At 46.5% G+C, this 25,655-nt stretch overlaps 1 protein-coding gene across 13 annotated transcripts in view; it reads left to right on the top strand.

Moving 5' to 3' along the window:
• LOC126536996 (uncharacterized) overlaps positions 1-25,655 on the top strand; it is a 615,291-nt gene that overhangs the window by 251,500 nt on the left and 338,136 nt on the right. For all 13 annotated transcript variants that reach the window (XM_072287449.1, XM_072287443.1, XM_072287445.1 and 10 more), the window contains one exon: positions 16,524-16,599. In XM_072287449.1, the coding sequence (XP_072143550.1) occupies positions 16,524-16,599 (76 nt within the window). The remainder of the gene's footprint in view (positions 1-16,523; positions 16,600-25,655) is intronic.

Raw genomic sequence — 25,655 nt, 5'->3', positions numbered from 1 at the left:
GATTAGTAAGAGGCGAATTTGGATTGGTGGATGAAAATTAGGGAACCCACATAAAACGTGGACGTACAAAAGCACATTCGCAATAGGGCGTCAGAAAATTTGGCTGTGGGAGTTCCTCGTGTTTTTTTTAATTATTATTGTTTAACCTAGGTAGGACATTAGGCAGTATCATAGCAAGAGGGTGGTTGCGCAACCCACCGCCCCGTTCCAAAGGGGACGCTCATAGCATCCATCCATCCATCCATCCATCCATCCATCCATCCATCCATCCATCCATCCATCCATCCATCCATCCATCCATCCGTCCATCCATCCATTCATCCGTCCATCCATCTATTCACGCGGCCTCATGGCACGAAGTAGGCGAAAGACGCTGACGCGCATGTTCAAGTGGCGCGTGATTGTGTCATCAATTCTTGCGTCGCCTTGATGGGGACGCCTGCAAACTGAGATGCGTTGGAAATGCAGTGGTGGAAGAGCTGCGCCAATTGCGCCAAACTGCGCCGAGAGCGGTCCTCTGCGCCACCTTGTGCCATAAGGACATTTTAGTGGGAAATTGCGCTTAGCCTGCCCCAAAGCATCTATACGAACGAAACCCTCCTTCCGTCGATGCTTCCCAGCTAGAAAACATGAAATCAAAACCAATGGCATGCTATCATCATCATAGAAGGAAGCGGGGGGCCGCGTCCATAGAGTTCCTCACTATATATTGAGAAACTCTATCGGGCCCTCGGAGTTGTGCGGTTCGTCATTCGGGCATTTCTCGCTGACGGACGTGCCGCTGTACCGTCTTGTTGGCGCTTTATTTCGGCGTTCATCAAATCCGCCGGCATTGTACTGCGGAGTTTGCAGAATGAAAAGGTCGCAATTTAGGATTAAAGGAAATCGTTTTCGATGTTTCTAAGTGATAGAGGGGCGTTGCAATAGAGTCGCAGCGATAAAAATCGCACGTGGAGCATAGTTAAGGATGGTATTAGCGGATGAGGTCGAATCTGGTAAACCGCGAGAGCCGGAACTTCCATGGGTACCGTCACGTTCGTTGACGGAACACTTCTGCGTCGAGCTTGGGTCACTGCGCTATTTCGGTGAAGTAGCGTCGCTGAAGGAAACGCGAAACACTGTTTGCGTCTCGCCCATGTGCAGTGGCGCTGACGCTTTTTTTTTTTTTGCGGCTCCTATTCGAAAACTCCCTAATGTGCATGACATGAGATAGTATATTGCATGATGTCATGTTTATTGCAGGCGCGCGTAGTTGTTCGGTCTTGCGGTGAGCCTTTGCCCAGAACTGCTTGTTGACCTAGTTGGTGCTTGCTAAAAAACGTGTTTTTTGCCGCAAGTTAAAACACACACAAAAGGAAGACACACAAGGACAACACGGGTGGCACTTCCAACCGGTTTAATTTGGGCTGTGACCCATGGATATATATACACATACATTTATGCGCAGGCTGTTCACAAATCTACGTTACTCAGCGGTCAAACAATCTTGTTTCCGATTTGTAGAGCACGATAGATGTATCGCTAATGCAATTTGAACCTTTATTTTTTATATAGTAAGCTGCCTTTAGCTCACGTGCTGTTTGATTTCTACTTCTGCCAAGAATCCTAATCAGAAAAGCGTGGTTTGCACATGCAGGCCTTGCAGTGCGCTGGCAAATGTGCCACGTCATCTTTCATTAGATTTAGTTCATGTTCCCTGCCTCGTTCATTTATGCAGCGTCCAGTCTGTCCTATGTAGGACTTGCCGCACTCAAGGGGAATTTCGTACACCACGCCCGTAGCGCATCTCCCGTAGGACGTGCCATGTTTCTTGCTGAATTAAGACGGCCAGCTGGGCCAGTTGGTGATTGAACATGTTCCTATGGGTGGGTAGCGCAACCCGGACGAAGGACGAGAGGCAGAACACAACACGAACGCAGTGCGCTCGTGTTGTGTTCTGCCTCTCGTCCTTCGTCCGGGTTGCGCTACCCACCCATAGGAACATGTTTCTTGCCACAGCCTTGCGAACCGGTCTCCTCGCGAGTGGTTCTCGGAACAGAGTCGACCCAGTTTGACGGGGGCAGAAAAGGCTATGGGTACACCATACCGGCATGCCACCTTCTTGAGGTTATGGGAGACCTTATGAACATAAGGAATCACTGCAGGTCTTACGGTTCTGGCTCTAGCTTCGTCCCTTGTGGCGCCGGTACCTTTAACCTTCCGTGAAAGGCTTTCGGTGACTGAGGTCACCAACGAGTCAGGGAACCGTGCTTTATTCAGTCGCTTAATCTGATCATTGAACGAGGCCTGCATCGAGTGTGTACACGATTTTTCGAGGGCAGACTCCAGGCAGAGCATAGCAACTCCAGGCTTAACAATTTTGGAATGACATGAATTATTCGGCAGCAACCCTTTCTTGGCACGTGGGAAATATTGCCAACAAGCTTGCCCGTCATGAAAGGTTCATCTTAAATCTAAAACCTGCAGGGTGTTACGCTGTGGCATTTCATGCTTAAACGAAAGCTCTTTGCCATTGTCGCTAAAGAATGTTTGAAATATCATCGCAGCGCTTCAATAAGCATTGTCTGTTAAAAAGGATGAAGTACACACAATACAGGCTTCGTTCAATAATCAAATTAAGCGACTTAAAGCAGCACGGTTCCGAAAGCCTGTTAGGCATGGTTAAAGGTACCAGCGCCAAAGGAAGGTAGAAAGTGCGAGAACTGTAAGACCTCCAGTCATTCCTTATGTTCATAAGGTCTCCCATAACCTCAAGCAGGTGGCAGGCCGGTATGGCGTACCCATTGCCTTTTCTGCCCCGTCAAACTGGGTCAACTCTGTTCGTGAACCACTCGCGAGGAGGCCGGTTCGCAAGGCTGTGGCAAGAAACATGACACGTCCTACGGGAGATGCACTATGGGCGTGGTGTATGAAATTCCCCTTGAGTGCGGCAAGTCATACATAGGACAGACTGGACGCTGCATAAATGAACGAGGCAGGGAACACGAACTAAATCTAATGAAAGATGACGTGGCACATTTGCCAGCGCACTGCAAGGCCTGCATGTGCAAACCATGTTTTTCTGAGATTAGGATTCTTGGCAGAAGTAGAAATCAAACAGTACGTGAGCTAATGGACGCTTACTATATAAAAAAGAAAGGTTCAGATTGCATTAGCGATACATCTACCGTGCTCTACAAATCGGAAACAACATTGTTTGACCGCTGGGTAACGTAGTTTTGTGAACAGCCTGCGCATGCGTGGGTCACAGCCCCAATTAAACCGGTTGTAAGTGCCGCCCGTGTTGTCGTTATGGGTCTTCCGTTTGTGTTTGTTTTAACTTGCGGCAAGAAAACATGTCTTTTAGTCTTTACCCACAAGCCGTGACTTCGGCGCTTTGTTGCTAATATACACGCATTAGTTGAAGACCTGACTGTGGTGCCTTCTGTGCGCCGTATCCACGGACCTGGCCGTAGCGCCCTTTGTACGTCGTGCTGCGGAGGAGCATCGCGTCCTTTCCTACCGCGCTTGCAGGGTAAGCCTCGCGTATATCGACTACATCAGTCGAAATTTGCATGGTAGATGGTAACCACACGTGCGTTGGACCTTGCGCCAAAAGTGCTTGCTGCTGCGCGAAATTGGCTTTTTGCGTGCGCCTACGCCTGCGCCAAAAGATTAAATCTGTTCTTCTACCTCTGGAAATGTTCTCGAGTATTATCATGCGCCCGGTGTGGTGCTGTCGGCGCCAGAGATTAACGAGTGGTATTGATTGGAGGTCGTGGTTTCACGGTAAGTCGACCAAGAGACAGGACCTAGGACAGGCAGAGTGAGTCGTGAGCGGCTAACGTGAGCGGCTACCACTAACGCCAGTGTACAGCGAGTGAGTCTCAGGAGTGCTGAAATCACTTGTGGTAGGGCTCGAACTTTGAAAGGGCTTAGGTTTTGGTGACCCAAATTCTGGGCGCTGAAGCGGAGCACCTTGAAAAGTTGGGCGTATTGGTGATGGGCTGAGTGTGAGGCGTGTGAGCCTGGTGAAACGTGGTCGACTGAGATAGCTCAGGAGACTCCGTAGGTGCGGGCTGAATAAAGACAGGAACTAGGCGCAGTCATGGCTGACTTGCGTTTTTGGAAGGTGGTGTTGGGGAGAAAGTGGGAGGTTGTACCCAAATCGGGTAGAGGATCACAGGGTTGTGCCAAACGCGTTAGAGGTGTCGGACCGCGAGGAGTAGCTGTAGCAGACGTGCCTGGATGGCGACCTGCTTGAACGGTAGCAGGAGTTTGAAGTAGCACTACCGGTGTTAGGAGACCTAATACGAACTCCCGAAGTGCGTCATATGCGTGTGGTCCAGGAAGCAGGACATGGCAGCGCAGAACAGAAGGCAGCATGGTTACCGTGACGCCGTACTTGGCCTGTTTGGAAGTGATGCTATAGAGGTGGAAACACGCCTCGAGTTTCCAGAGCCAAATGGTAGGGCTTCCAGGCCAGAACTCCGGGAACTGCGGTGGTTCCAGGATGCTGTCCAAGGTGGTTTCTTCTGCTCCGAATGTCATAATGACAGACGGGGCCAGGGTTTCGGCTGACTCGTTGCCTGCTGGGTGCCCGGCGGTATCTTGCGAAACACGTTGTTGGATGGTTCGGTATCACCACAGTGGCGGTGCAGGAAAAGGATGCTGCCACGTTCAAATGCAAGGATCAACTACTTTATTTTCTCTCCTCGGCGTTCATCCCATTCCCCTAACGCCGAGTAGCAGATCGAAACATAGGTTCAAGCCGACCTCTCAGCTTTTATCTCGTAAAAAATCTCTCTCTCTCTCTGTGTCTTCGCGTGTTCGCTCCGCTCGTACTGTCTTGGACTTCGTCGTCGTCGGTACTTCGGCACATCGGCGCTGTGACAATGTCATACAGTTGGCCATACAAAAATACAGTCGGTATACAAAGGTAGCAGGCCACTATAGTTGCCACAACAAATACCTCTCGTACAGCTAGTGTTGGAAGGGCTGTACAGTTGTCGCAACATCTGAATAATTAAGCCAAATTTCGATGGATTATCAGAGGCTAATTAGGAATAATCAATGGTGATTAAGATTACTTATAATATTTAGAGTAATTACCCTAATTAATTCGCTAACAATAACTCTCACAGAAAAAGTAACCGAGCAAACGTCGCCGTCATACTACCAGGCGTGTTCGGACACGTCACAGAGTGCAAGTTGAGCAACTGTGTGAAGAATGCTTACGCACTGTCTGACATGTCCCTCTAGGAGTTTCTGTCGTATTTCTTTCGAGAGAATTTGAATAGGCCAGTAGTATTGCAATCTGTAGGTATGCTTATGTAAGTTGTTTTTGTCTCATCTTTTAAAAATGACAATTACCTTCGCAGTTTGCATAAAGACTAGTTAAACTCTGGTGGGAAAGCATCTACTGAACATACATAGTAAAATTGGCGATATAACATGCGCCACAAAATTAGCAGCTTTTCCTTGAATTTCATTAGCGTCACAACTGTTCGTGTTCTTCAGGTGCAGGATGGTATACACATCACTTTGCGCTGAGGAACACGAGTAAAGAACACGCACATTTTCGGGGCCTGTCACCGTTGCGCAAGCTCATGTCGCGATTCATTGGTGGCATTGATAAGCTTAAAATGTTTTCAATAAACACGTCACCTATTTATTTTCCAAAATGGGCTTATTCGGTTCGTAGAGCAGCAGCGACAAACGCAGAACCGGCAGGTAGGGCGCAGCCAGAGTGCGATTAGTAAAGTTGTTGAGAAGTTATTTTGTAACCGCTTAAATATTTAATTTAAATAATTTTATTTGTTGCAGTCTTGTCACTTTGGTTTTCGCACTGGCAGTTCGGCTAACTTAGCTTTAATATCCCTAACAGTAAGCGACTACATTCGTCACTCGATTGATACGGGTAACGTCGTTGGTTCGGTATTCTTGGAGTTCACTAAAGCGTTTGATACAATTAATAATAACATACTTTTTACTAAGCTAGAAGCCCTGGTAATTACCGGTTCAGTACTGAAACTCCTAAAAAGTTACCTGCATGATAGTGAAAGAACAGTCTTTTTGGAGGTGCTTCTTCTGATACTAAAGTTATTAACCAAGATGTACTACAAGGCTCCATACTAGGTCCCTTACTATTTTCTATTTATGTTAATGATTTACCCACGTGTCTTAAGTCGGCACATTGTGTACTATACGCATACGATACTACTATTTCGATGTGTGACAATTCCTTGACAACCTTAATCCTTAAACTAAACAATGAGCTTAACCACAATGTTGCATGGTGTTTTTCCAATAATTTAATTATCATTGCTTCAAAAACTCAATTTATGATTTTGCTTTCTAGCCGAAGAATACTACCTGGCTTGCCTGACATAACTCTAAATGGTCATCACATTCCCGTCTCTGACTGTGTACCATTTTTGGGCATCAAATTAGATTCTAACCTTAAGTTTTCTCAACACATTGCCTTCATTAAGCAAAAGTGTACCTTCGGTATTAGAGCATTAATCAGGTCAAGAACATATTTCTCTAAAGACGCATTATCACTAACAGTGGATTAACAGTGGGGAATATGAACCTGGCAACGTTTAACGCTAGAACGTTATCTAGTGAGGCAAGTCTAGCAGTGCTATTGGAGGAATTAGAGGGCAGTAAATGGGATATCATAGGGCTCAGTGAAGTTAGGAGGCCAAAAGAAGCATATACAGTGCTAAAAAGCGGCCACGTCCTGTGCTACCGGGGCTTAGCGGAAAGAAGAGAACTAGGATTCGGATTCCTGATTAATAAGAATATAGCTGGTAACATACAGGAATTCTATATCATTAACGAGAGGGTGGCAGGTCTTGTTGTTAAACTTAATAAGAGGTGCAAAATGAAGATTGTACAGGTCTACGCCCCTACATCCAGTCATGATGACCAGGAAGTCGAAAGCTTCTATGAAGACGTGGAATCGGCGATGGGTAGAGTGAAAATTAAATACACTATACTAATTGGCGACTTTAATGCCAAGGTAGGCAAGAAGGAGGCTGGAGACAAGGCAGTGGGGGAATATGGCATAGGCACTAGGAATAGCAGGGGGGAGTTATTAGTAGAGTTTGCGGAACAGAATAATATGAGGATAATGAATACTTTCTTCCGCAAGCGGGATAGCCGAAAGTGGACGTGGAGGAGCCCGAACGGCGAGACTAGAAATGAAATATACTTCATACTCTGCGCTAACCCTGGCATCATACAAGATGTGGACGTGCTCGGCAAGGTGCGCTGCGGTGACCACAGGATGGTAAGAACTCGAATTAGCCTAGACCTGAGGAGGGAACGGCAGAAACTGGTACATAAGAAGCCGATCAATGACTTAGCGGTAAGAGGGAAAATAGAGGAATTCCAGGTCAAGCTACAGAACAGGTATTCGGCTTTAACTCAGGAAGAGGACCTTAGTGTTGAAGCAATGAACGACAATCTTGTGGGCATCATTAAGGAGTGTGCAATGGAAGTCGGTGGTAACTCCGTTAGGCAGGATACCAGTAAACTATCGCAGGAGACGAAAGATCTGATCAAGAAACGCCAATGTATGAAAGCCTCTAACCCTACAGCTAGAATAGAACTGGCAGAACTTTCGAAGTTAATCAACAAGCGTAAGACAGCTGACATAAGGAAGTATAATATGGATAGAATTGAACATGCTCTCAGGAACGGCGGAAGCCTAAAAACAGTGAAGAAGAAACTAGGAATTGGCCAGAATCACATGTATGTGTTAAGAGACAAAGCCGGCAATATCATTACTAATATGGACGAGATAGTTCAAGTGGCTGAGGAGTTCTATAGAGATTTATACAGTACCAGTGGCACCCACGACGATAATGGAAGAGAAAATAGTCTAGAGGAATTCGAAGTCCCAAAGGTAACGCCGGAAGATGTAAAGAAAGCCTAGGGAGATATGCAAAGGGGGAAGGCAGCTGGGGAGGATCAGGTAACAGCAGATTTGTTGAAGGATGGGGGGCAGATTGTTCTCGAGAAACTGGCCACCCTGTATACGCAATGCCTCATGACCTCGAGCGTACGGGAATCTTGGAAGAACGCTAACATAATCCTAATCCATAAAAAAGGGGACGCCAAAGACTTGAAAAATTATGGACCGATCAGCTTACTGTCCGTTGCCTACAAAATATTTACTAAAGTAATCGCAAATCGAATCAGGAACACCTTAGACTTCTCTCAAGCAAAGGACCAGGCAGGATTCCGTAAAGGCTACTCAAAAATAGATCATATTCACACTATCAATCAGGTGATAGAGAAACGTGCGGAATATAACCAACCCTTATATATAGCTTTCATTGATTACGAGAAAGCGTTTGATTCTGTCGAAACCTCAGCAGTCATGGAGGCATTACGGAATCGGGGTGTAGACGAGCCGTATATAAAAATGCTGAAAGATATCTATAGCGGCTCCACAGCCACCGTAGTCCTCCATAAAGAAAGCAACAAAATCCCAATAAAGAAAGGCGTTAGGCAGGGAGATACGATCTCTCCAATGCTATTCTCAGCGTGTTTACAGGAGGTATTCAGAGACCTGGATTGGGAAGAATTGGGGATAAAAATTAATGGAGAATACCTTAGTAACTTGCGATTCGCTGGTGATATTGCCTTGCTTAGTAACTCAGGGGACCAATTGCAATGCATGCTCACTGACCTGGAGAGGCAAAGCAGAAGAGTGGATCTAAAAATTAATCTGCAGAAAACTAAAGTAATGTTTAACAGTCTCGGAAGAGAACAGCAATTTACAATAGGCAGCGAGGCACTGGAAGTCGTAAGGGAATACATCTACTTAGGGCAGGTAGTGACGGCGGATCTGGATCATGAGACGGAAATAATCAGAAGAATCAGAATGGGCTGGGGTGCGTTTGGCAGGCATTCTCAGATCATGAACAGCAGGTTGCCATTATCCCTCAAGAGAAAAGTGTGTAATAGCTGTGTCTTACGAGTACTCACCTACAGGGCAGAAACATGGAGGCTTACGAAAAGGGTTCTACTCAAATTGAGGACGACGCAACGGGCTATGGAAAGAATGATAGGTGTAACGTTAAGGGATAAGAAAAGAGCAGATTGGGTGAGGAACAGACGCGAGTTAATGACATTTTAGTTGAAATCAAGAAAAAGAAATGGGCATGGGCAGGACATGTAATGAGGAGGGAAGATAACCGATGGTCATTAAGGGTTACAGACTGGATCCCAAGGGAAGGGAAGCGTAGCAGGGGGCGGCAAAAAGTTACGTGGGCGGATGAGATTAAGAAGTTTGCAGTGACGGCATGGCCGCAATTAGTACATGACCGGGGTTGTTGTAGAAGTTTGGGAGAGGCCTTTGCCCTGCAGTGGGCGAAACCAGGCTGATGATGATGATGATGATGAAGCAAAAGTGGACCTTCGGTATTAGAGCATTAATCATGTCAAGAACATATTTCTCTAAAGACGCATTATTAGCATTATACTTTGCCTTCATTCACAGTAACATTAATTATGGCATTGTTTCCTGGGGAAACACATATAACTGCCATATCTTGTCTATTCAGCGCTTACAAAACCAAGCAATCCGCATTATCACTAACAGTGGGTTTTTCACGAGTGCTACTCTGCTACTTCGTGAAAATAACGTCCTTGATGTAACGAACTTATTCAGCTATCATTTAATAATTGTTTTATAGATTACTCACTAAACAGCTTTCATACCAATTCATTGATTCCAGGTACCTCATCAATAACAATAACAGGTTTGCATGTAGCTCCAGTTTTCTGCTGCCTATCGTTCTTTCTAACTATTGAAAAATGACATCATCTACCCTGCTGTATAACTGCGGGATGGTTTACCCAGCACCAATAAATCTTCATCGTTTCATGCGTTTAGTCATGCCGTTAAGCTTTTTTAGATGTGCAACTAAGCTTTCGTCATTCATTACACTACATTTGTCTGTCATATGTATGTAGTGACAGCTTTTTTATGCACTATAGGCGTGTATACAGACAGCTTGTTTTCCTTAATTTAATTTTTCTATGTTCTATCTTCGCGATTGTGTTTGTTTCTTTTATTTAGTTTGATCATCTTTAATACATATTTCCGGTATTATCTTTAACCGAAGGTCCACATGCAGTCTTTGACTTTGGGACCCTCGTCGGTATATTGTCTTTTACCCATTCATTGCATTTAAAGCATAATAAACTCAACCTGAAACTGAAACTGTACTGGATACGAGCCACGCGATGGCAACGGGGTTTTTCCAGCGTACCGATCTTCTTCCTCACAATCACCCCCAGAATTGAGTAGCCATCCTGGCGACCTAGGGAGAGGTGAGCGGCTTGAGCCGGTCAATGTGCACAGTTTCTCGCCCGAGCGACGGAGATCGGAAGATGGCGATGCGGGTTCGACCATGTAATTAACTTGTGATGGTTGCGCAACCACGGGGTAGGGACAGTGGTACTTCGGGAGGAGCTTGGACGAAAGGCCAGAAGCAGCAACAGGTGGGACTCAAAGCCACACTGAGTCGATGTGGAAGGGTTGAGGGGGTGGGTTGGGGTCATGACGCTCTTTTTGCCGACACTGTTGAGCAGGCTTGAAACAAAGGGCCAGTTGTCGGCATTTCTCGGCGCGCTTTGAGGGACCGTAGAAAGAGGTGAGCATTCAGCAGGTCCGGCTGGTACGGGAGAACCGTATCAAGGTGCTGGAGGGATGGCGGCCGTAAAACAGAAAGAATGGTGAGAATTCGATAGTGGGGGGCTGGAGAGGCAGTGTTGTATGCTTAGGTGACGAATGGAAGTACGAGATCCCAGTTGGAGCGGTCAGACGCAACATACATGATAGCATATCACCAGGAGTTCTGTTGAATCTTCTGTTAAGCCATTGGTCTGTGGATGATAAGCAGTAGTGGTGCGGTGAATAATATGACATTCAGATAGGAGTGACTTCAAAACGTCGGAGCGGAATACGTGACCCCGATCGCTCAGCAGTTCACGAGGTGTGCCATGGCGGAGAACAAAGTTGTTTAAATTAGCGCGTTTAAATTAGTAGCGAGTCACATACTCGCTACCTTACCACTTGATGAACAAGCTAGAAAGAGAACAAGCAGAAACGATACTAAGGAAGGCGTACAAAACGGCACTACACCTACCGAGGAATACTTCAAACGACAAGCTACTGCAGCTAGGAATACACAACACGTTCAGCGAGCTGGCAGAAGCGCAACTACACACACAAATAGCGAGACTTTAGCAGTCGGCTACAGGAAGAATGCTCCTAAAGAGACTAGGATACGATACGAAAGGGGCAATAGATCGAGAGGCAGACATCCCAGACAACGTCAGACAAACCCTCAGAATAAGTGCAATTCCACGCAACATGGATGCGAACCTACACGCAGCCAGAAGGCAGGCAAGGGCAGATTACGTGGAAGGCCACCTGGCAACACAGGAAAACACGGTGTACACGGATGCAGGGCTATACCCGTGGGACAAGCACAGTAGAACACATAGAGTAGCTACGGCTGTAGTAGACTACATGGGAGAGACAATCAGCTGCGCAACCATAAGGAATTGCACGGTAGCGGAGGGGGAAGAGGTCGCCATAGCGCTTGCAGCGACCGAAGGCTACCGAAGTAACAGATCACTAACCATAATAACAGACTCCAAAGCTGCATGCAGGCATTACATGCAGGGAAGAGTCTGTAAAGAGGCCCTGCGAATCCTCCTCGGAGCAGGAACCCTCGGTAATAAAGTGAAACACAAACTTTTCTGGATAACGGCCCATACCGGGATAGAAGGGAACGTGAGAGCAGACAGTCTAGTTCGCGAGATCACATACCGAGCTGGACAGATAGAGCCTCTCGAGAACCCTACAACGGTGGAGCCCACGTGTGCGGAAATATTAAACTACTATAGAGGACAGAGAATCAAATATCCTCCGCCACACACACTACTTACACAACAGGAAGCAGCCGACTGGAGAAGGCTACAAACCGGAACTTTCTATAATCTACACATACTAAGTAAAATGTACCCGACACAATACAGAAACTCCTGCCCATGGTGCGGAGAAATACCAACTCTTTACCACATAACATGGGAATGTAAGCATAACTACACATTCCATAAGCATAAAAACCCGAGTGCGGAGCAATGGGAGGGCCTGCTCACCAGCAGCGAGCTCACCGCCCAAAGGGCAATGGTGCAGCACGCGTGCGAAGTGGCCAGGCTCAGTGGAGCCCTGGAATAAGGGCACACCCGTGCTGAAGAGCCAGGCAGCAAGCGCAAGACGGCTCACCGCCAAACCCCTTGATAGCATCAATAAAGTTTCTCTCTCTCTCTCTCTCTTGCGGATGCGGCAGGCAAGGCGGTGGTTTAAGCACATCGCGCCAGATGATCTATGGCGATGACAATCCATTGGTTGCCAGCGCCACTAGATGGAAGAGGCCCTTATAAATCAATGCTGACACTGTCAAATGGGTGAGCTGGGCAGGGAAGCGGCTGGAGAGGTGAGGTGGAGGGATGCGGGACACATTTGCGTCGTTGGCAGGCAATGCAGGAGCGCACGTATTTGTGGACGAAGTTTGACATCCCACGCCAATAATATTGTAGGCGAAGACGTGTGTTGGTCTTTGACAGCCCGCCGTCATGACAACTCTGCGGGTCGGAGTGAAAAGCGAAGCATAAATCTTTTATATGGTGGAACACTACTTAGAGCCATCTGCGGCTGTCATTGCGGTAGTTGGGGCGGTGTAAAAATCTGTCGCGGATGGTGAAATGCTGCGTCTGTCGGCGGAACGCTCGAGGGGCTGAAGCTGCTGGAGGATTTGAGAAAATATCGAATACCATGACGATCCATGGGCTTCGCCACTCCGAGGCCATGTCTAGGATGTCAAGTGGTGAGATATGACTGTAGGTAGAAGTACTGGCGTTCGTAGTAACTGGAAAGCGCGAGAGAGCATCGGTGTCAGAGCGCGTCCCGAGCGATAGACGACACGGATATCATATTCCTAGATTCGGAGGGCCAGCGGAGCAAGGCTGCCCGACGGTTCTCTGACGGTAGACTACTCTTAAAGAGCGCGATGATCCGTCACCATGTCAAAGGGTCGACCGTAGAGATATGGGTGAAATTTCTGAAGAGCCCATACGACGGCCAGGCAATCTTTCTATTACTGTGTAATTGGCCTCAAGTTTTGTGAGCGCACGACTGGCATTAGCGACCACGTATTCGGCATTAGTGTTCTGACGTTGTTCAAGCACGGCACCTAGGCCGACATCACTGGCGTCAATGTGCAGTTCTGTATGTGCGCTTGGATCAAAATGGTGCAAGATTGGCAAAGACGTGAGTAGGCAGCGAAGAGTCGTAAAGGCATCATCAGAGGCTTCCAACCAAGTAGAAAGTTCATTGTCGCCTTGGAGAAGTTCGTTGAGGCGTGCGATCACAGTACCGAAATTGCGAACGAGTCGTCGAAAATAGGAGCATAGGCCAATGAAGTTGCATAGTGCTTTCAGGTTAGGGGGCTTCGTGAATCCGGTTACGGCGCGAAGTTTAGCAGGATCAGGAAGAGTGCCTTCTTTGGGGAAAACGTGGCCTAATATAGTGAGTTTTCGAGCTGCAAATAGGCACTTTTTCAACCTAAGCTCGAGGCCAGCATTCCAGAGACAGGGCAAAACTTGATGTAAACAGCGAAGATGGGTCGGAAAATCTGGGGAAAAGACGACGATGCCATCGAGGTAGCAGAGACAAGTATGCCACTTCACATCGTGAAGGATGCCGTCCACCATGCGTTCAAAGGTGGCGAGCGCGTTGCACAGACCGAACGGCATTACAGTGATTTCATACAAGCCGTCTGGTGTTACAGTCGCGGTTTCGAAACAGTTAGCGTCAGCCATGGGCACCTGCCAGCAGCCATAGTGGAGATCTACAAAGAAAAAAGACTGCGCTCTTTGCGAACAGCCAAGTGCGTCGTCGATACGTGGCAACGGGTATACATTCTTTCGGGTAATCTTTTTAAGCCTTCGATAATCAGCGCAGAATTCTATGGCGCCGTCTTTTTTTAACTAGGACAACTAGTGATGCCCAGGGACTGTTAGAAAGCTGGATGACACCGTTTTAGCATATCGTTCATGTGGTCATCGATAACGCGTCTTCCGGATCGCCGATACTCAGCAGGGACGCTGTAGAATTGGTCCGTGGCTGCCAATGTCGATAGTGTGAGAAACAGTCGTTATGCGGCCGGGTAATGTTGCTTGGCAGTCAAAAGAGGAAGAGAAGCCTTCGAGCAAGTGAAGAAGTTCGTCGCGCTGCCTCGTCGTAAGGTCTGGCAATAGCCAGCGTTAAAGAACGCGTTAGTGGCAGAGGAGGCGATGCCTCGAGAGCGGCAGGATATGTAGAGTCGCCCGTCGTGTCAAATATTGACGATAAAGCCAGTGGCTTTGCTCTGCCAAGACTCTCAGGGCGACGTAAAGCAACTTAGAACGACAGAAAGCTAAGCTAGTTGGTAAGGATCCATTATGCAAAAAAGAGGTGAGCCGTGCAGACAGGATACAAGAGTAGAGAAGTGGACAACATGAACGCCGGAACATCAGGGGAGCGGCAATTGGAGCCTGCTGGAGAGAAGGCGGAAGGTGGCTGGCTGCCTGCTCCTTGATGACATAATGGAGAGCCTGCGCCAATGGAGAGCTTGACTGGCCCTGTGTAAGCGGTATCAGAGAAAGCTGACGAGCAACGTCTTCACGGACGAACTGCTTGATCTGTTGCAGGAGCGAAGTGTTATCCGGGGCAACAGCTTTTGCCGGATTTTTCGCCAACCTCTGGAAGGCGTCATTTTCAATGCCTGTTAAGATATGCCTGATCTCGGCCTCAACCATTGTGACGTCAACGTGGTTACAGAGGTCGACAACATCTTCTATATAACTGGTAAATGTCTGGCCGCTCTGTTGCGCACGACCATGCAAACGTTGCTCGGCGCGAAGCTTGTGAGCGGCGGGGCGCCCGAATACCTCCGTCACATTAGTTCTGAAGGCCGCCCACGTCGTGAGATCACGTTCATGGCTGCGGTGCCACACACTGGCGACAGCGCTCAAATAAAACCACACGTAACTCAGTCTTTTGGTGCCGTCCCTGTAGTTGTGGATGCTCACCCGGTCGTCCTCAGCGAGCCAGTCTTCTACGTCATGGTCTTCTATACCGCCGAAGATGGGCGGGTCACGTCGGCGCAACGGGCTAGGGCAGACCACGGTAGTCACCGGGGCAGTGGGTTGTAGTTGCGGTGGTCATTCTTCTGGCATAATGAAGACGGGCTGCAGTGTCCGATTGCGAAGTTCCAGATTTCCTGTTGTACGCAGCACTTCCACCAATTGTAAAGGGGGTTCATTCAGGTCGTAGAGCAGCAGTGACAAACGCAGCACCAGCAGGTAGGGTGCAGCCAGAGACCGAACTGGGTACGAGCCACGCGATGCCAACGGGGCTTTTCAACGTGCCGATCTTCTTCCTCACAATTTTAGCGGTTTTAGCCGTAAGCCAAACTTTGCCCGCAGTGATATTCTTCATGCGTATCCAAGTGGTCCAGGAGGAGCCCGAGTCTGTGCTTTTTTTTTTTTTTTTCATGTAGCGGATTGGCTTGCTTAGAAGTGGTGTTGAAAGCAGGTCACCAACACTGGTAATATCCACGAGCTATTGGTGTCTTGCGATTCCATGGCGCTTTTGGAAACATATCTTTAGTTTGAAAGCTGAGCTCGCATGAGCTTCCATTTTTGTCGTGAACAGCGCTAATCGACGACGCGTGAGAGAAGTGAAGAATCTAAAGACCAGCGGTAGATTTCGGCACCACTGGGCTCCTTGAAACCCTTGGGTTCGGTGAGGGCAGGGGAAAAGTAAACATGTCCGCAATAGAGATTAGTAAGAGGCGATTGGAACATTGGTGGAAGAAAAGTAGGAAAACAACAAAAAACGGAGACGTACAAAAGCAAAGTTCGCAATAGGGGGCCAGAAAATGTGGTTGTGGGAGTTCATAGTGGTTTTTTTCTTTCATTGTTTTATTTTCTTTTTTAACTTGGGTAGGACATTAGGCGGTATAATAGCAAGAGCTTGGTGGTGCAACCCACCGCCCCATTCCAAAGGGGACGCTCATAACATCCATCCATCCACGAGAGAGACTGCGCGAGCGCTGAATTGAACCTGGGCACGCGAAATGTCCGCACAGCAAACTGACGAAAACGTAGTGATCTTGTCAAGCAAGCCGTAATACTCTCATCACAAGCACAACCACCCTTAGAGGTCTAGCATGCCTCCAGTCCTTGGAGCTATTGCGTGGTATTTTTAAGGAACCAACTGCTGTGACATGACTGGCGAAATGACGGCGCTGCTCTTGTGTACTGCTATTATTCTCACCGGAATGATGGCTTGTGGAGCTTGCTCGAAGTGCACGATTGTGTGACGTCTTTGTGCGTAGCGCTTAAATGAAACCGTGCCTTATTGGGAAACATGAATTCTTTTTGCGCCCGTGGGCAACTTTCTGCAGACTCAACGAAGCAGTGGTGAGGTGAATGCACTGGATGACCTCTTCCGGACACCACTGCATTGGGCGGCGATTTTAGGTGAGCACGTGACTTTTCGCCGGCTACTTGCTGCTGCGCATGCGCACGTCTTCCTAGCGGTGACCTTCTCGCTGGCAATTTTCGACTACTTGTAAAGTGCCAAGCCGTACTCACAAGTTGAATTTATTGCGAAAATATAATTCAAAGTGTGAGGGTTTCGATGGAAATATCTGATGGAATTTGGACTGCACTTCTTTCACCGTGTGCAGAGTGATTGGGCGAAAATTGGTAATCGTGACGAAGAACATGTTTCTTGTGTACTTCGTCTAACGGGTCCTGAATCACCCTTCGAGCTTGGCGAAAACACACATTCTTCGGATAGCATACGCTGCTGTGAACAACTCAACCAAACAGAAGCGTACCAATGGGGGCGGGGGGGGGGTGAAATTTGTAACCCCTACCCTCCCCTGCCCTGCTTAACCAAAATTGACAACCGAGGTTAACCTAGCCGAATGTAGCCTCAGAAGCTTCCATTGACATTTTCACGTCAGCTTAAAAAATTACTTCAAAGACTAAGGCAGCATGAGGTAAATTTGGTTTGGAGTTTGCCTAACAATATGGCACGCGAGAAGGAAAAAATATTTGCAGTTCCGCAGTGGGGTTCAGGCTTAATATGGCAAATCAGTTCTGCGGGAAACTGCAAAGTGGAGGAAGTTTCAAATAGTGAAGAATGTAATCAACCTGACTATTGCAGGAAACGGACTTTCTATCTAGACACATGCACATCCCTGAACGCACTGATTCGGCCCGTGGGTCGGGTTAGGCCAGGTAATATTTTCGGCCAAGTAGCATTGTTTGGAAGCATCTTATGAGTTAAGCTTATATATCATCTATGGAAGCTGAACCTGGCAACATTTAACACACGAGCACTCTCGAGTGAGGCAAGCTGAGCAGAGCCCTTTGACAATTATCAGGCGTTGTAATGGATATTATTATGATCATTATCATAATTTATTTTCCCTTAAGGACCCCTGTCGGGGTATTACATAAGGGGGGGGGGGAGTTACAGGAGATAAGAATATAAACAAAGATATGGTTGCAGTTTCCTACAAAACTCAGCCTGTGGATTCGCATGAGAACAGAAAAGAAAGAAAGAGGCCAAGAGGCACACCAAGTGCAACGCAAGAGCAAATCGGCAGAACAGTCACAATGTGAAACAGCAATCAGAACATCAGAACGAAAATATAGTAAAGTCATTCTAAAGTTCGGGTTTGAGGTCATCAGTAAGCAGCTGTTTCAATATAACGGGGTCACGTTCGCTGACATGGTAAATTGTCCCACTCTATGACGGCGCTGGGCAAAAACGATTTATTAAAGGAAAGTGTTGAACCATGGAAACGCTGGATGCTGCAAGAGTTAAAAAGGTGATGATATGTGTGGGTTGGTGGGAATAGAAGCTTTCTATGTGTAGTTGAGGGGAGTAATGATATAGTCGGTGGAAAAGGCACAACTTTGCAATTTTCCGACGGAACACCAATGGTTCGAGTGAGGCTAGAAGGCCTTAGTGAGGTTAGAAGAACAGGTGAGGCTTATACTATGCTGAATACCGGCCACCTCCTTAACTACAGAGGTCTTTTAGATACGAGAGAATACGGGTAGGATTCCTAGTTCATAAGGACACGGGGGGTTGCATTGATGAATTCCACAGCATTGATGAGATGGTAGCATTCATCGCAATAAAACAGAATAGGAGTTGTAGAATAAACGTATCACAAGATTACGCTCCATCCTCCTGTCACGACGAAGAAAAAGAAAAGATTTATTACGATGTTGAATTAGCATTGAGAATGGTGCAGTCTTTATACTGTAGTCATTTGCGACTTCAATGCAAAAGTGGGGGAAAAGCAGACTGGAAAACAAGCAATTGACAACTACAACATTGATTCTAGAAACCTTACAGGAAAGATGGCGGTAGAATTGGCGTAAAGGAATATACTCCGAATAACGAACACCTCTTCGGGAAGCGCAGTAACAGGAAGTGTACCTGGAAAAGCCTGATGGAGAAACAAGAAATGAAATAGACTTCACCCTCTCTGTCGATCCCAGCATAGTGCAGGATGTAGAAGTGTTAGGTACGGTAAAGTGAAGTGACCGTAGGTTCGTGAGGTGTAAGATTTCTCTCAATTTGGAAACAGAAAGATTACAATTAGTGAAGAAAAGAAAGCAGGCCAACCTATACGGAGTAAACGTAAAAGCAGACCAATTCAGGTTGGCGTTCGCGAATAAATATGCAGCTTTATAGCAGGAAGATCAAGATAACATGGAGGCAATGAATGAAACTGCAACTAGGCTGATTTCAGAAGCAGCGATTGAAGTGGTAGGTAAGGCACCAAAGCAACCAGTAGGTAACCTCGCCCATGTAACGAATGGGCGAGGTTGGGGGGATATTGGGGATAGGATCTGTCCTATCCCCAATATAATTTAATATATTAATGAGCTCTATCCCCACTTGTCAGGACGTGCACGTTTACGTGTATGTAGTTGACATTGCATTCTTTGCTGCCAACATTGACATTAACACATTATACCAAAAATTACAAAGATCCATGAGCATGCTAGAAGTATGGCTTCAGACAATTTGTATGTCATTAAATGTAAGCAAAAGCGCCACTTCAGTGTTCTCGGTCATGGATCCGGTTTCAATTTCTATAACTTATAAGCAAGAACCCATTCCAGAGGCTGAGTCTCTAAAATATTTGGGAATCACATATAATGGAAAACTCAACTGGAGTCCACACATAGAGAGTGTAGCGGGTAAGGCACAACGTGCTTTAGGTATTCTGCGCAGAATGAGTAACCGAAAATATGGACTACGTAGGAATTCACTTTTGATGATTTATAACATGTATATGCGCCCCATATTGGAATTTGGGTGTGTCTTGTTCTCTGGCGGCCCCGCTTATAAAATAAAGCCTCTGGTTCTTTTGGAGCGTGAGGCCCTACGCCTGTGTCTGGGACTCCCCAGGTTTGTGGCTATTAATGTTATCTACCAAGAAGCGCGCCTTCCAACATTGCCCTGCAAATTTCGCATCTTAACAGTTCAAGCATTTCTGAGATTTTACAGCTTGCCGCTTAGACGATCTGAATACGCATTCATTAATGATCCAAATTCCTTCTTCCTTGCTCATTGGCCTCGATTTCACACTCCACAGATCATATTTGTACAAAAACAATTAGATAGCCTGAATGTGAACATTCGAGAGGTAATTCCGTCAACCGAATCACATCAGAATATTAAGATAGATTTTGATGACGTTTTCCCCCCAAACTGTAAGTTTCAGTCTGCCACTTTTTTAAATAACCTGTCGCAAGATTACCTAGCACACGTGCAAACAAATAACGTAATAGCTACAGACGCTTCAGTGAACAACGAAAGGCGGGCATAGGCATCTTCTCGCTTCCGCTTGGCTGGTCATTCTCCTTGAGACTGCCAGACTTCACACCTGTTTATGAAGCCGAGCTTTTAGCAATTCTTTTAGCGCTTCGGAAACTCCCGTCGAACTCAATAAGTGCGGTTATTATAACAGATTCCCTTTCGGTCTGTAATTCGCTTACGGCTTCACCCAATTCACCACCACTAAAGACGTTTCTAACATTAGTTCCTCCACCGTTGAATTCTCTAAAACTATTATGCGTACCTGGACATTGTGGCTTACATTCAAATGAAATGGCAGACGCATTAGCGCGAGCATCCCTGAGTGGACCTATAATGCCTGTTCTTCCTTTGGTGGCTCACATAACAGCAATCTGATATAGAAAATATTCAATTCATAGGGATGTCAGTGAATCAATAACAACATGGACAGAATATCAGCACCTCAGATTTCCGTGGAAAATCCAGTGGTGTCCATCAAGACAATCAGAAGTAGCGATCACGAGATTACGCTGCCGTGTCCCTCCATTAAACCTATATTTACACAGGACTGGTCTGACGCTATCGCCTCTGTGTCCATACTGCCAAGAAACAGAATCACTAGATCATTATTTTTTTGTATGTCGACGATACTAATTGTTAAGAAAAAGACATCTAGAACTTCCGCTCGCAAAATTAGGGTTAATGTTATCACCAGAAATCATACTATCTTTCGGTGCGTCAGTTATAGGGGTCAGCCACAGGGACGTATTTGATGCCGTTTGCAGTTACATACAGTCAACAAAACGAATAACTTTTTAACTTTTGTCTTGTAATTTGTTTGTTTTTGTATGTTTTCTTATCTCTCTTTCGTTAGATTTTTTTATATTTTTTTTCGCATCGAGTTAGTAGCAATTCAAAAGAATAGGTGAACGTTTCAGCACTCAATTCTTGGCCAATCCCCCAGTCTGGGTATGAGCCATAACATGAGGCCATCATCATCATCATCTGGCGGACGGCCGATTGTCTGCGTCTCTCTTTACTCTCTATATGGCTTTCATAAATTATGCAAATGCATTTGATCCAGTACAGGTGCCAGCAGTCATGCATGCATTGCGCAATCAAGGAGTACAGTAGCCATTCGTGAATATATATATCTTGGAAAATATCTACAATGATTCCGCAGCTACTTTCATTCTCCGCAAGAAAAGTAAAACGTTACGTATCAAGAGACGGGTCAGGCAAGGGGAGAAAATCTTTCTAATGCTATTCACTCCATGCTTGGAAGTACTGTTCAAGCTATCATGGTTTGCAGATGACATTGCCCAGTTCACCAACGATGGGGACGAATAACAACAAATGATTGAGGACCTTAACCTAGAAAGTGCAAGATTGCAAGCTTAATATCCAGAAGAAAAAGATAATGTTCAATAGCTTAGCAAGGGAGCAAGAATTAATGATCGCCAGTCACCCGCTAGGGTGTATAGGAGTATGTTTATCTTGATCAATTACTATCAGGGGACCCTGATCATGAGAAGAATATTTACAGAAGCATAAAAATGAGTTGGAGTGCATACGGCAGGCATTACCAAATACTGCTGGGAGCTTACCAGTCATTTAGAAGAAAAGTGCACAATCATTGCATTCCACCCGAGACTAACATATGGGGCAGAAACATGGAGCTTAGCAAGTAAACTCGAGAACAATGGAAGGACCGTGCAAAGAGCCATCGTACAAAAAGATTTAGGTGTAAAGTAAAGACATAGGAAGAGAGCGGTGTCGATCTGACAGGGAAGGGGATAGCCGATATGCTAGTAAGTATTAAAGGCAAGCTGAAACACTTTTCGAAAAAAATGAGTTTTCTGCGGCATTCTACAGTATTGAGTCCCATGAACACGAATATCTGGTTCAAAAAGGGCGGAAACAAACGCTAGCGGCTGTTTTTCCAAGAAAACGCGCACCAGCGCCTCAGCGCATCGCGCGAACGCCGCTGTTGCCCGTGATTGGTCGGGGCCGCTGTGACGTCTTTCGCGGCAGTCTCCGGTCGGCGCCGCCATTTCAGAGCGTAGCACGCTGTTTGTTCTGGCTTCATAGCTGAGTTGTAAGCATTATGGAACGTTCTCGCTGTTTCGGACAGCTTGTATTTTCGCCGTACAATGTACATGTTCGAACCGACAGCCGATACGGAAAACGATGGCGGCAACGGCGGCGACGACGATGTTGAGTGTGCCAACAGCGAGAGCGATGTGTGCACCTTCTCGCGCGTTGGAAATCTTAGCTGGTACGTATGTTTTTTTTTTCATGTAGCTGCAGGTTCCAATGCCGCGAGAAAAAATGCGCTACAGTGTCACCGGGAACTTGCTGCTGGAAGGATGCCGAAGCACTAACTTCTCATTAGATTGTAAACACGGGTGCAATTCCGCGATGTCAAGCACCTTGCCGCTGCTTGTCTAAAGTAGTCCCGTGGTTTTTTCAGTGTTGATACACGATCGCGAACATAAGTGCCGCGTTTCAAAGCGCGCACATGCAGTGCTGCGGGGTACAGTCATGGAAGTTGCTTATCATACAAATCCAGAGATGGCCAGAGGTGTTATATGTGCAATATTCATACTATGGTTCGACGACTTTGCGATTGTAGCTCGATCAAGAATCGGTATGCGTGCTCCATGCTAGTGTTGACATAAAGATATTAGGCAGTTTTAGCACCGCCGTGTGGCAAACACGATAACTGCAACCGTACGTCGAATGTCACTAGGCAAGCCTATCATCATCATCATCAGCCTAGTTACGCCCACTGCAGGGCAAAGGCCTCTCCCATACTTCTCCAACTACCCCGGTCATGTACTAATTGTGGCCATGTTGTCCCTGCAAACGTCTTAATGTTATCTGTCCACCTAACTTTCTGCCGCCCCCTGCTACGCTTCCCTTCCCTTGGAATCCAGTCCGTAGCTCTTAGTGACCATCGGTTATCTTCCCTCCTCATTACATGTCCGGCCCATGCCCATTTCTTTTTCTTGATTTCAACTAAGATGTCGTTTACCCGCGTTTGTTGCCTCACCCAATCTGCTCTTTTCTTATCCCTTAGCGTTACACCCATCATTCTTCTTTCCATAGCTCGTTGCGTCGTCCTCAATTTCAGCAGAACCCTTTTCGTAAGCCTCCAGGTTTCTGCCCCATATGTGAGTACTGGTAACACATAGCTGTTGTACACTTTCCTTTTGAGGGATAGTGGCAACCTACTGTTCATGATTTGAGAATGCCTGCCAAACGCACCCCAACCCATTCTTATTCTTCTGGTTATTTCAGCCTCATGATCCGGATCCGTGGTCACTACCTGCCCTAAGTAGATGTATTCCCTTACCACTTCCAGTGTTTCGCTACCTATCGTAAACTGCTGTTCTCTTCCGAGACTGTTAAACAGTACTTTAGTTTTCTGCAGATTAATTTTCAGACCCACCCTTCTGCTTTGCCTCTCCAGATCAGTGAGCATGCATTGCAATTGGTCTCCTGAGTTACTAAGCAAGGCAATATCATCAGCGAATCGCAAGTTGCTAAGGTATTCTCCATCAACTTTTATCCCCAATTCTTCCCACTCCAGGCCTCTGAATACCTCCTGTAAACATGCTGTGAATAGCATTGGAGAGATCGTATCTCCCTGCCTGACGCCTTTCTTTATAGGGATTTTGTTGCTTTCTTTGTGGAGGACTACGGTGGCTGTGGAGCTGCTATAGATATCTTCCAGTATTTTTACATATGGCTCATCTACACCCTGATTCCGTAATGCCTCCATGACTGCTGAGGTTTCGACTGAATCAAACGCTTTCTCGTAATCAATGAAAGCTATATATAAGGGTTGGTTATATTCTGCACATTTCTCTATCACTTGATTGATAGTGTGAATATGGTCTATTGTTGAGTAGCCTTTACGGAATCCTGCCTGGTCCTTTGGTTGACAGAAGTCTAAGGTGTTCCGGATTCTATTTGCGATTACCTTAGTAAATACTTTGTAGGCAACGGACAGTAAGCTGATCGGTCTATAATTTTTCAAGTCTTTGGCGTCCCCTTTCTTATGGATTAGGATTATGTTAGCGTTCTTCCAAGATTCCGGTACGCTCGAGGTTATGAGGCATTGCGTATACAGGGTGGCCAGTTTCTCTAGAACAATCTGACCACCATCCTTCAACAAATCTGCTGTTACCTGATCCTCCCCAGCTGCCTTCCCCCTTTGCATAGCTCCTAAAGGCTTTCTTTACTTCTTCTGGCGTTACCTGTGGGATTTCGAATTCCTCTAGGCTATTCTCTCTTCCACTATCGTCGTGGGTGCCACTGGTACTGTATAAATCTCTATAGAACTCCTCAGCCACTTGAACTATCTCATCCATATTAGTAACGATATTGCCGGCTTTGTCTCTTAACGCACACATCTGATTCTTGCCTATTCCTAGTTTCTTCTTCACTGTTTTTAGGCTTCCTCTGTTCCTGAGAGCCTGTTCAATTCTATCCATATTATAGTTCCTGATGTGCGCTGTCTTACGCTTGTTGATTAACTTAGAAAGTTCTGCCAGTTCTATTCTAGCTGTAGGATTAGAGGCTTTCATACATTGGCGTTTCTTGATCAGATCTTTCGTCTCCTGCGATAGCTTACTGGTTTCCTGTCTAACGGCGTTACCACCCACTTCTATTGCGCACTCCTTAATGATGCCCATGAGGTTGTCGTTCATTGCTTCAACACTAAGGTCCTCTTGCTGAGTTAAAGCCGAATACCTGTTCTGTAGTTTGATCCGGAATTCCTCTAGTTTCCCTCTTACCGCTAACTCATTGATTGGCTTCTTGTGTACCAGTTTCTTTCGTTCCCTCCTCAAGTCTAGGCTAATTCGAGTTCTCACCATCCTGTGGTCACTGCAGCGTACCTTGCCGAGCACGTCTACATCTTGAATGATGCCAGGGTTCGCGCAGAGTATGAAGTCGATTTCATTTCTAGTCTCACCATTCGGGCTCCTCCACGTCCACTTTCGGCTAACCCGCTTGCGGAAAAAGGTATTCATTATCCGCATATTATTCTGTTCTGCAAACTCTACTAATAATTCTCCTCTGCTATTCCTAGAGCCTATGCCATATTCCCCCACTGACTTGTCTCCAGCCTGCTTCTTGCCTACCCTGGCATTGAAGTCGCCCATCAGTATAGTGTATTTTGTTTTGCCTTTACTCATCGCCGATTCTACGTCTTCATAAAAGCTTTCGACTTCCTGGTCATCATGACTAGATGTAGGAGCGTAGACCTGTACAACCTTCATTTTGTACCTCTTATTAAGTTTCACAACAAGACATGCCACCCTCTCGTTAATGCTATAGAATTCCTGTATGTTACCAGCTATTTCCCCATTAATCAGGAATCCGACTCCTAGTTCTCGTCTCTCCGCTAAGCCCCGGTAACACAGTACATGCCCGCTTTTTAGCACTGTATATGCTTCTTTTGTCCTCCTAACCTCACTGAGCCCTATTATATCCCATTTACTACCCTCTAATTCCTCCAATAACACTGCTAGACTCGCCTCACTAGATAGCGTTCTAACGTTAAACGTTGGCAGGTTCAGATTCCAATGGCGGCCCTGTCCGGAGCCAGTTATTCTTAGCACCCTCTGCAGCGTCACAGATCTGACCGCCGCCGTGGTCAGTTGCTTCGCGGCTGCTGGGGACTGAGGGC

The sequence above is a fragment of the Dermacentor andersoni genome, chromosome 3 (genome assembly GCF_023375885.2).
Source record: "Dermacentor andersoni chromosome 3, qqDerAnde1_hic_scaffold, whole genome shotgun sequence".
NCBI classification, from domain to species: Eukaryota; Metazoa; Arthropoda; class Arachnida; order Ixodida; family Ixodidae; genus Dermacentor; species Dermacentor andersoni.
Note: the sequence above shows the minus strand (reverse complement) of the source record. Positions and strands in the feature narration are given on the sequence as shown.